Source organism: Chelmon rostratus, chromosome 8 (genome assembly GCF_017976325.1).
Source record: "Chelmon rostratus isolate fCheRos1 chromosome 8, fCheRos1.pri, whole genome shotgun sequence".
Taxonomy (NCBI): domain Eukaryota; kingdom Metazoa; phylum Chordata; class Actinopteri; order Chaetodontiformes; family Chaetodontidae; genus Chelmon; species Chelmon rostratus.
In genome coordinates, this window is record NC_055665.1 from 23377167 (window position 1) to 23389669 (window position 12503).

The following is a 12503-nucleotide window of genomic DNA, read 5'->3' on the forward strand; positions in this document are numbered from 1 at the left end:
TTAAATAGGTCTGACAGATCTTTTTGGAAAACTCAGTTGTAGATGTAGGATGCAGCTCTAACCTAGAAATAACTCAAAGCACAAGTTCAATAAATTCTCATTAAATGCAAAGGAATCAGATGTGTTGTTTGTTATGTGCTGGGATTTGAGTGGAATACTGTTGTGCTCACCTTGAGGTAGAGGTGTGCATAGCAGTGATGCAGCAGGTTGTCGGAAGGCTGGCCGAGACTGCTGACAGTGCTGACCAGCTGTGGCGCATACATGGGCACTGAGTGTTCAACGTTCACCCTTTCCACCTGGAACTGCACAGAAGGTAGTGGGCGCACCGGCTGAAACACTGGTATGGTGACCGGTCCCGTCGCAGTCTGGGATATTAAAGATAGAAAAAGGGGGGGGGGGGATTAAAAGTGATAGATCACACGTATCGCTCCAGCTACAAAGTACAGACTTCTGGCAAAGTCAAAACAAGTGTCTGATCATCATGTGCATATCATTCTCCTCTCTGCTCTGTAGACTTGATTTTCACTCCTTAACTTTACAAAACGCAACCTCCCATGACATATTAATAAGCTTTCAAAAAAAGGTTCTCAAGGAAGATAAGGATAAGGATGGAAGGATGTTTGTAGAACAGAGTAAGCCTGCATATACTACCTTGCGTCCCATGATGACAGGCATTAGTGTGTGAAGGAGGTTGAATTCTGCCATGGAGACAGTGACGGAGACTTGGAGCAGAGTGAGACACGTGAGTCTGGTTGGGATGAATTCCTCTAAGTTTGATATCTCTTCTGAAGTGGCTGGACCATGGCTCTCCTCGACCATTTCTACTGAGACAATGACACAACAGAGAGAAACATGTTTGCTTTGGAATAAATACCATATTGTAGTGCAGAGGTGCACTAAAGGGAGAGGGTAAAGTGTAAGATCAAACATAGTATTACAAACCCAACTGATTTTCCTATGTTTTACACAAGTGAATCTAACCTCAAGTATGTGACCTGTGGTGCATTATTTGAAATAAAGTGATGGAGTGGGAAAGGCCAAGACATTTGGATTGGAGGACTAAAGATTGTTTTACAGAGAGAGAGGTTAGCTGTAAAGCACACCAGTTTCTTTGAGTGGGCGCCTCTCCTCTATGCCTGCAGCATTAAAACAATAAAAAAGTATTTTCCAACAAAAACCACCACCTCATACACTAAATAAAATAAACATCACCATAAAAGTACTGGCATCTCCAAGCGATATTCATTACAGTGGCTGTTTCCCAGTAGCTTTGTTTTTGAACTAACTCATGAAACCACTCATTCAATCAATAACCAGAAACATCCGGAAAGGCAGAAAATGAAGTGAACCAAGTCAACATGGAATAGAGGCTAGCGAGGTCATCGCTCACCAAAGTCAGGAGTGACCAGAGCACTGAACCACCAAACCGTGTCCAGGCCCTGAGGTGGACCAAAACCTGAGCCCTTTGTTACTGAACGGCCTTGGCTCTGGTCCCAGAACATGGGTTTGTTTCAGTTCAGTAAAGGTTCTGTTGGGCTACATTCCCAGCTCCAAGGTGGGCTCAGAACCTGATCCCAAAGCTGTTTTGCTCTTTGGCCTTCCGCCGCAGCCCGCATCAGGTTCATCTGGCACTGCCATGTCCAATCTAATCATATGCCAGGGCTCAAGTCAACATCCACAGTCAACATTCAAATTACAAAAAACATGCAGCCCACATGGTACACACAGAGGCATGATTACGAGCACTCAAAGAATTTCTATTTAAACATACAGAAAAGGTGATAATATGATAAAAAGAAGAACAAGTGTGCACGCCGACATACACAGCATACTGCACAACTATTACTGCCCTGCCCTGTATTTTCCTGTTCCATTTAACAAATCCAACTCTTGTTACTTGGTTACTTCTATTGTTCTTAGACAACATATAAAAAGACATTCACACAAATGGACACACTGTAAGTAATTTGCAAGTTGGAACCTCCCGCTCTAAATAGGACAAGATCTTATAAAATACAAGACACCAGCCAATTTGGCTTCTATTTACAGCCAGTTTTGGGGAGGAAAGTGATTCTTTCTGAGCTCTTGGCAAGGAGTGTATGAGGAGGAAAGATTGTCATGTCTTTGACCTCCTGACCTGTACCTCTCTCCTGGCAAGCATACCTCCTGAAGCCAAGCCTGTAGTGTAGAGCACCTGTCACAAAATCATTTGCAGACCGCACAAAACCCAGGCAGTCCCAAAGACAGAACTAAGAACAGCTGTCCTTTACAGTGTACAGTCAAATTCAGTTGATATAGATGCAAACTTTGCCAGTGGCGCTCCCAACATGTTGTATTAAACATGCTTTTCAGGAGAGGGGAGAAGAAACAGGAGACATGAAATGAGAGAATGAGAGAGGAGAGGAGGACAGAGAAGAGGTGAGAGGAGAAGAGAGAAGAACTCTGGAAAATGCGTAAGACGTGTTATTTCTTCACTCCATCTGTATTAGCTACCTTGGTGAAAAAATCCTCTTTTATCTCCTCTCAATTTCACAATGGCCCCCCAAACTTCCCCCCACTCCCCTGGGGGCCTAACTATGCTGACCCTTCTCCAGTAAATGCCAGAGTACAGACACATATAGAAACAGGAAGGAACACACTGACCTAACCAGCTTTAGTCAAAAGCTCTATAGTAATTACCCCATCATCTATTATCTATTGCAGATGCTGAAACAACCGAAACCTGCGGATGTTATCATTTCGCAAAAATGAGAGTTATTGCTACAGATATTACACACAGACACACATTCCATGTTCTTTCACAACATCCCAGGGATGAGCTCATCAATAGCTGAGCAGGGACGATGGCTAACAAAGGTGTTTGGCTTATCCTCCTTCATGTGGTCCAAAAGGTCATTGCTTTCATGTTCATATGTGTGTTGACAGATGGGTTGTGCAAGGAAATAACAATGTGATGAGAATACTGTAAAGTGCAAACTGTTGCACTTTCCGATCACTGGCAGAACAGAGTACAGAAGAAGAGAACAGAGTAGACAGCAAGAGAAGAGGACAGACAGTGATGAAACAAGTATAAAGTTAGTTGAGTGCAGGCAGTACTGTGAACTACTAGTTATTAGCTGACTCTTAGCCATTAAAGTCAGCCCCGTAAAACAGATGGAGCAACTGTTAGCATGACATGTCTGACCTCGCTGTGGTTTGCAGTAAGGTTCATACTCGTGGTCCATGGCACAGGTGACCATCTTGAGGATGCGGTGGACAGCGCTGCTGTGCAGCCTGATGTCCAGTGGTCCTACCACCAGCCTCTTGATGGATGTCTCTTGAACAGCGGGCACTACCTCCTCCATACTCACCGCAGAGAAGTCCGGAGAGCCTACGAAAAGAAACACACTTACATTACATACTGAAAACAAATATAGCATATATATAACTATTCTATTCTGTCAGTTAGCAAATTTAATACATTTTCAAAGGAAAAATTGAAAAGTGTAAGTAGAGTAGACATTTCACCTACTGTATTCAATGTACAGGGCTTTGTGTTTTTATAAAACCTAAATATTTTTAGCAGTAACATTTTTCCCCATATCTCATTTCTTAGTTAAGTAAAAATATAAAATCTCCTCATTTGTTGGAGAAAAACACAACAAAGATGGCAGCGGTGTAATGCAGCAGCAGGGAGCAGCTCACATAGCTGTGAACCACTAGAATGATGAATATTCCAAATGTCCACTTCTCTCACACAGCTGTCCCTTCATTCATCGCAGGCCCCTGTTCCAGAGGTCCACTTAAAAGACTCAGCTCCCCGGCAATAAAAAGGGAGAAATTAAAAATAAAAGAAGGGGGTGGATGAATGGTAGTGAGGGAGGAAGAGGACAAAGGGTCACAAACTTTTTTTATTCCCATTACATTCCACCACTGTACTGAAAATTCTTACAGCTCGGGGAGTCAACACTATGAATTTAACTTTGTTGGCTCAAAAGGCTGGGGGATGGGGGTGAACCTCCCACTGAATTCTGGAGTTTTAAAAAGGGCAATGGGCAATGCCACTTCCCCTTCTTTTCTTTAGTGACATTTGGCTGCAATGGATTAGGCCTAATATCAACCATATGGCTGCAGTTAGAACGGTCAGTGGAATGATGAGGAGGCTGAAATTAGCTAGGATTTAGACGATTTAAAAGTGTCTCCATTTCCCAAGATTAAAAAAAAAAGGTTTTAATCTGCAGCATTACTCTAATGTGAAGTCAATGGTGAGTGTGACCTGGGTTGGTTTGTATTTCGGTTGACTCAGAGTTTATGTCAGTCCCATGGCAATGGAAGCTAATTTGTTTGGTTAACACTGGATCTGGTCCGCGTCCGAGAAGAAGAGAAACAATGACAGAAGAGAAGCATTCCAATTGGCAAGGGTAACTACAGCCGTCCCGCAGGAAAAGAGAATGACACTTATCCTGCTGTCAGAAATGACTTTGACAGCTCAGGATGACAGTATCAATGTTTTTTTTAATTTAGATTTTTATCTGTAGCTGACAGCAGGAGGAAACAAAAGCCTAGTCAGAAAGAGGCAGAGACAGAGAGGAGTAAAATGAAACAGAAAAAGAGCAAGTGGAACAACATACGTGACACTAGACTCCTAATTAATCAGTCTGTTCAAGTCATTGAATAGGCTCACCAGATCTTTTGGAAAAAAGGCAACTGTGTGCTATATTATCAGAAAAGTAATCATCACTGTAACTGGTCGTTTCCACTCGATGAAATACTATTACCTAACACCATCTTTGCACAACATTCAGTGACACACGGGTCACATAAATCATATCGTACTTTTGTCACTTTATCTAGATTTCATCAAGTTTTTTTCATTAAGGGCTTTGCATAAAAGAGTTTCTTTTTTTTCATCTTAGAACTGATGAATGTCAATCAGGTGTCATTGTCATACTTACACAGAGAGCAACTTTCCAGCAGCATTGAAATAAAATGCTCAACAATCACACACTGAAGCGCAGAGACGTTTGTGGGCCAAATATAACATTTCAAATTGAAGGGAGAATACTTTATCTCTTAATGGGAACTTCAGATCTTTTAGACTTGAATAAATATTCTTGAGTGCCGCAGCTGAGGAATGAGAAATCCTGCCCATCGTAAGGCTTCTGCCAAGAAGAGTGACACCTAATTAGGCACAAGGAGCCTATTCACTTTCTGAAGAGCTTACAGGTAAAGAGACAGGGGGAAACAATGTTTCAACAAGCAGCAGGGAGAAAGAAACTCAAATACGTGTCAGCGCAGACTAAACACTTTTGACAGTTGCCCTCCAGGTAAGTTTGGGGTGAGAGCGAGGACAGGAAGGGTCAAGGACCAGGTGGCTATGACTCAAACAAGACAAGCTCTTTCTTCAAGTCTCCAGGGGGCTTGTTTGACAGAGAAGAGAGGAGAGAAGAGAGAGAAAGAAATTGAAAGAAAGAGAACAAGACAGATAGGAAGAAAGAGTAAGGCACAGAAAAGGAGAACATGACTGATACAAAGAAAAAGAGACAAGAGGTGGCAAGATGAGCAAACAAGCTCTGTGAGGAGGAATGAATTAGACAATACCTTTGCCGCTGCTGTTCTCCATTGTGTAGAGATAATCCATGTAGAAAGCACCAAAGCGCTGCATGCCTGCTATCTCTGTGTAGGTCTCCTGTCAAACAAAAGTAAAGTTAGGTAAACGTGGCAGTAAGGAGCAAACATGCTCAAAGCATTTAAGAGTGGCAGTGACTGGGGTCAGGGTGGATACGGCAAAGGGGGTCAAATCAGAGATAAAAAGGGGTATTGATGGGCAGGATCTGCTTCGCTGGATATCATTTTTTTACTGGCCAACAACATCACTAATTGTTACTATTTGGAACTACTCACAAAGACTTAAAATGAAAAGGAAAATGTCTCTGGGGTCAAATTATAGCTAACCAACTTTGGGTCAACTTTTTAGAGCACAAGGTTCAAATTCAGTTAGAGAGAAGACACTTAACTACTCTATTCATTATACTGTACGGTGCATAATGAAATAATTTTAAAAGATATCAAGTCTGTTCTTTATTGAGCAATAAGAAACTGATAGAAGAAAGTGAAAGTTTCCTTATTCAATTGGTGCATGGATGTATGCCAGTGGAAATATGCATCTTATCTACTAGATTGGACTTTTCCGTCATAAATCAAACCTATCTGACTGGGATTACTGCTGATACTTTCAATCTAAAATTGTGAAATATTTATCAAGATAGCAAGGTGCAGCTCTTAAAACAATAAATGAAATGAACGATGTACCTGTAAGCAATATGTACATGGTTAGAAAAAACGATAATTATTAACAATCACGAGAGAACAAATTTTTTAACCCCCCCGAGCATTTCAAAGTGGTGTTATTGTTGCTGTTGCTCTCACAAAGACAAGCGCAGTGCTTTCGTTTTCCACCCAAGTACAGCAACTACCAGCAACACAGGACACTCTTCATTTCTTACCAATGCACATCCAACTTTGGAAATAAGAGAGAGGAAAGAAGTATGCTTACTGAAGAGGTTGAGTGAATTTCTCATAATTTTAGGGGTAAAAACTTAGTTTGAGTACTGCTTGGTGCAGACAAGCAACTACAGGCAGGGATTGGGTCGGGGTTGAGGGGGGAGTGCAATCAACATTTACTTTATACTTAACCCTAAAAAGACTTTTAGAACGTGGTGACATGGAAACTTTCCTGTCCTTTTCAGGGCTGAAGAGGTGCTGCAGCCCATCAAAGCACACATTAAGGAAGAGGCAGGTTACACCATGGACAGGTCTTCAGGTTATTAGGGACACACGCACATTCAGGCCTATGGGCGATTTAGAGTTTCCATTTGACCTAATCCTGCATGTCTTTGGACTATGGCAGCACATCAGAGCCCTCAGAGGAAAGCGCAGCAGGCAGAGGAAAAACCACAGCCAGTCCAGGGTTGAACCCAGGTGACAAAGCCAACCACCGAAGCACTCTGCAAACCCTGACTTGTTTGATTAAAATAAAATCTAGATATGTGTAAAAGAGCTGTGGATTTTAATCTTGTTTTTGATCTACCTGGGTGTCAGTGCATTGTTGTGCCATACCTTGCCATCATTTATTAGTCAGTGGGTCAAGAGCTATTGACCCTGTCCTAGACAATATTTGAAAGCTATACTTCGACTGCACATCAAACCACTGGTAAACAGATAGAATGAGTGAGCAGGCAAGAAACAGAGAGAATGAGAGAGGCCCCTCTCACACACACATTTAACACCCCCACCCCAGACTTGCACACTAGTTCTCTAAACAGAGATTTCAATAGAGCCTTATCAGAGAGGCGGGTTAATGAGTAATATTTATTAGGGGACCTCTAATGGCTGTGGCATGCTTTTGGATCAAAGCCATTGGCTGGTTTAAAAACTGCTAATGAATTAACACTAAAACCTTTGACTCTTAGACTTTCAAGTATGGATAGATGGATGGATGGATGTCCAAACAATTGCTTCATTGAGGGTCATGAACATTTCTGAGCAGAGTCAACACTAGAGCTGTGATGGCTGATGAGGGGAGTTGAGCGTTATCAGGAATAATGGCTTTGCACTACTACTTAGATAGCGGGAACATTCCTCTGCTGCAGTCGGCAGCAGGGTGTCGGACGGAAGTGGCAGTGATTTCAATTAAAATGATTTATTTAAAAGAGAAAGCAGCAATTCGTTAAAAACACAATATATTGTATTACCTTGGAACCAATCAATATGATAATAGAAAGACAGGATGTGATTATATCAGATTATTATTTATTGACCCAGAAAAACTACTGTATTAGTAAAGTGTGCATTGTGTGCTTGCTCTAGCGAGTCACTTAAGATATATCCACACCAACATGTGTTAGGAATCATCTTTTGGTCTGTGATTTGGTAGTGACAGGCCTTAAGTGAACCCATTACATTTCTGAAAATAAAGAAATGTATACCTTAATAAAAGGTCTTTGCATCAGTCTCAATATTTGTTCTCTAAACAACTAGGCGACCTCAACCCTACAGATGTTTCAGTTAGTGAGGACTGCGTCAAAGCCATGCGCTGTTCAAGTAAACAGCATCAGCAACAGCAACAAGTTCATTGTCTTGCATGCACTTTTTCAGAGTACTGCTATTAGTTGAGTAAGTCTGTTGCTGAGTAGGCCTGTCGGCCCAGCTGTGAGGTGCGTGTTGAGTTGGTTGTTGGCCTGACTTGGAACTGACTGCTTAATGTTTGCCATATGGTTAAGTCTCTGCTATCAGTTCAGTTGGTGTCTTTTGAATGCTTAGTGGTTAGTCTTTTGAAAAAAAAAAATGCTTGATTGTGAATATACTGTATATGTCACAAACAGCCTGGAACGCTGATTGGAATAAAACTGTTTTACTGACGTAGCTGCAGGGCTGCTCTGACGTAGATGCTCTCTGAGGACCTCAATCTGAAACCTCTTTAAACCACCAAAACAAATCGTTCCCAAATATTTCCAACTGGTACAGTAGTACTGGGATCTAAAAGTTTTGTGACCTTGTGATTCGCAGCATCCAGGATGAACTCAGCCCTGACTCCATTGTTTTCTGGGCTGCGGTAGTCAAAGAGAGAGTTGGTAAGGTATGTCATTCCTTTACTGCTTAGGCTGTCCCCACAGCTGAAGAACACAGCATCCTGCAGAGACACAGAGAAAAGAAAAGAGGAAAATGAGGGTATGTATGAAGGAGAGAATACACCATGCAATAAAAAAAACATATTTCAAAGTATAAAACAGCAATAATTCCCTGTCCCTTATTAAATGTAATATATTATGTCACAGTGAAGCTGACCTTTGACCTTTTGGGTTTAAAATGTCAACACTTCATCATTTTATCCGATGAGGCATTAGGTTGAAATGCTGTCAGAATTAATGTATTAATTTTTAAATTAAGACCAAAAATGTGTTTTGTGTGGTCATAGTGACCTTTAACCAACAAAATCTACTCAGTTTATTCTCGAGGCCAAGTGGACGTTTGTTCCAAATTTGAAGAAATTCCCTCGAGGTGTTGTGCGATATCGTCTTCACGAGAATGGGACAGACAGACAACCCGATACACGATGCCTCCGGCCATGGCTACCGCTGACACAGAGGCATAGAAACACACTTTAGCTGATGAAATACATTGATTCAAATTCAGCCCAAAAGCATTGTACTGTATATGAGTGGATGGTGAGATGCCGCTGGATGATGTTGACACATTGATGTGTCTGGCAAACACTGAGCATTATGATGAATTACAAAAGGCAGTTGGATCACACTCTTGCATAAACAAACCAGACCACATCGCTACCTCCTTCTGAAAGCTGTAGGGAGCAATAGAGGCTGTAGGAGACATGGTTTAGGTGAATAAAATCTCTTTTCTGGGCTTTTAAAATCTCTTTTAATCTTGCTCACTCAAGTTTTTCTTCTTTTTCCATATTTCCTTGAGGTTTTTAGGCTCTCTTTACCTCTTCATGTCGGCGCATGTTTTCTTCAAAATCCCGTACTCCCATGATGCTTTTCAGGCAGAGTGCCCGGCAGCCCACAAAGCCAATCTGACAATCGAAGAAGGGCTCCCCCATCATCAGCACCTGGCAAAAAAAACGAAGGAAAAACCTTAACCACAAAGAACAATGTGGACAGTGGATAAACCCTGGACCCTTTGCCTCCAGGGAAGAAAATTAGGAATACAAAAGCCTGTACAGTGAAAAAAACAGCAAACCTATTAATTCATTAAAATGACAGTGATTAACTTGGCTAGATGATTTTTGAGGGGATGAGGATGTGAGTGTGAGGAAAGGTAAAATTAAACAGAAAGGGGAAATGCCAACTTCAGAATGCTTTCATCTCCAAATAGAACACTCAGGATATAAAGTGTCTTAAATCAGTAAAGAGAAGCCCAGTAAAAGCACAACAGTGAAATTATTTACAGGAATTAATTTGACTCAATTACCTTTTTACACTGCAATAAACTATGAAATGTGAAATTAACGGCCGTTTAAGACCTATTTCATTGTGGACTTATCACAAGGTTCTCTACCATGACCAGTTAAAGGCTACACTGGTTTGTGGTGCTGTTTGAGGTTATGGGCTCATTTCATTGTGATAAAAAGAGCAGGGGTCAGACAGCTTCCATTTTCCCTTGAGAGCGGTGTGTGCATGTGTGTGCGGTAGCCGTCCAGCAGCCTCTGTAACCAGCAAGGTGTGGTTCCCTCTCACTCAACGTGCCATTGCTTCACCCAGCAGACAACTAAACAGAGAGCAATCCAATAAAACTTTACGTTTCACCACACAATAATTACAAGGCCTAGTTTTCCCTGTTTTACTAGCCATCCCTTTGCCTTTCAACGCTCTCGCTTTTGGTCCCAGTTCAGACTGCTCTCTCTCTCTTCCAGCAAAAGCATAAATTACAGAAATTGGAATTGGAAATCTCTCAGAGTTCTCACATCTGGTAGAAAGCTTAGGAGCAGAAAACTCCTTTCCCTCTCCAACCAGGTAATCAGAGAAAAAGGTTTAAAAATATTTTCTACGCCGAGGGGGAAATGCGGAAATGATCAGACTTGGGCTCGACTCAGACACAGATTCCACTGTGTTCACAACAGGCCACAGATTAGTGACCTGGAGAGGCTTTATAAATGGACTTAAGGAGGGAATTAAGAGGAACCTCTGTCCAACAGTGAATAAGGAGACAATGATAATAATAACGGAGGATCAAAAGGGAGGACAGGGATCTTTATTGGTCTGTTCTGATCATGCTGGGTAACAAATTGCTTTCCAGATGGGTACAATTGCCCAACAACAATAAATGCAACAATGACACATTTCAACTCTATTGCTCATTTCTAACATGAAAGACCAGTCAAGATGTTTTATCATCCAGATTGGTCTTGCTGCTGATTGGTTATTTGGTTAAACTCAAGAAAGCTATCATTGGTTACTGTGGCTGATCTCTCGTTATTATATGGAATGTAGACCATTCATTGATTACAAATTGCAATATGAATAAATCAGTAAAAGACTAATTAATTAATTGGTCTCCTCTTTTTACAATTGACATACCTTTAAGGCGACAGGTTAAGAATAAGGCTAAAGAAACTTACCTCAATAGTGATGCCCTCTTGCTCCAGACACAAGACCTCTCTGGACTTGACCTTTTGAGGACTGTAGTAGCTGCTCTCTGAGTGGGTCTCTGTCAGCTGAGACAAAGGACAGAGAGGCAGAATCAATTTTCTTTAGTATGGTAAAAAAAAAATTTGACTCAAATGATAAAACGTATATATAGCATATATACATAGCAGTCAAGGCGATTCTGCCTTTGAGGCGACAAGGGTAGAACAAGAAAAGCATCACAATTTACAATTTTTATTAAATGTGTGAGCAAGAGACCATAAAAGCTGAAGCCTTTGCAAAGTTCTGTGTTACAGTTAAGGCTCTGTGACAGTGCAAAAAAAAGTAAATTATGTAATTAAAAACCAGATCAAAACCAAAGAACAAGTCTTAAAACCACAGTATTCAAATGAAAAGTGAGCAACACTAGTTAGGTATAGTGGGGATTTTTGCCACCTCAACATATTGGGAGACGCAGAGGGTTTTGTATAAGTAACGGTTTCAGCAATAATACGGATGTCGCAAAAATGCAACATTAAAAAGTGGAAAGCATGTCTTATTATGTGTGCGTGTGTTGCCGCAATTCACTGCTGAAACAGATGCATGATTTGAAAAATTAACAAAAGCTATGCAAGTCTTTGGATATGAAGGGCAATGAGGCCCCAGAAAATAATGCTTAAAACCAGAAACAATAACATCCAAACAAGGACAGATGACATTTTCTTAGATCAGAGACTAGATGCCAGCCTTGGGACTTTTTGGTCGTTTTGTCTTCCAAGTTTGGACTCAGGCCAAAGACATTCATCTAACCACATGACAGCCACTCCTCTCCAATTCTAGGGGAGGCCCTCTCTGGCTTTATTGGGGATGACAATTGGAATATGACTAAAGCACAGAGGAGACCAAGAGAGAGAGAAAGCATCTGGTCAACACTAGTTGGTTGGGGTGAGAGAGGTACAGAAATGTGATGCTTTTGACTTTGGCCAGTGTAAAAACTGTGGGTGTAGAGCAGAACTGTGCAGGCCCTAACCCATTCAACTTTAACACAGGAAGCAGGTGCAGAGCAAGAAGCAGCTGTGCCTTATTATCCCTACTGATGGAGCAGACTCTCTCACCCTCACTCCCTTCCCTTATTTTGATTCCAATGGTTTAATCACGTGCAGGGACCTCCCCACACTGGTGGCAGTGGTGAGCAAAGTTAAAAAAAATCTGGCTAAGGAACTACTCTACTCTGTCTGACAACACCAGCACATAGTTTCACTGATGACTGACTTTCTGATCAGACAGGGACAAACATAATGAATGTTTATCTAACAAGAATATGGCAATGCCTAAGATAGACTGGTGGGACATTCCTGACAGTACCTAGGCCTGAAAAAA

General features: G+C 41.4%; 1 protein-coding gene across 2 annotated transcripts in view; it reads right to left on the bottom strand.

Annotated features, from left to right (window-relative positions):
- LOC121609858 (vacuolar protein sorting-associated protein 13B-like) overlaps positions 1-12503 on the bottom strand; it is a 316585-nt gene that overhangs the window by 263109 nt on the left and 40973 nt on the right. For both annotated transcript variants that reach the window (XM_041941573.1, XM_041941574.1), the window contains exons 9-15: positions 11117-11212; positions 9485-9607; positions 8534-8671; positions 5581-5668; positions 3185-3370; positions 652-821; positions 171-365 (exon numbers count right to left, since the gene is read on the bottom strand). In XM_041941573.1, coding sequence (XP_041797507.1) covers positions 171-365; positions 652-821; positions 3185-3370; positions 5581-5668; positions 8534-8671; positions 9485-9607; positions 11117-11212 — 996 coding nt within the window. The remainder of the gene's footprint in view (positions 1-170; positions 366-651; positions 822-3184; positions 3371-5580; positions 5669-8533; positions 8672-9484; positions 9608-11116; positions 11213-12503) is intronic.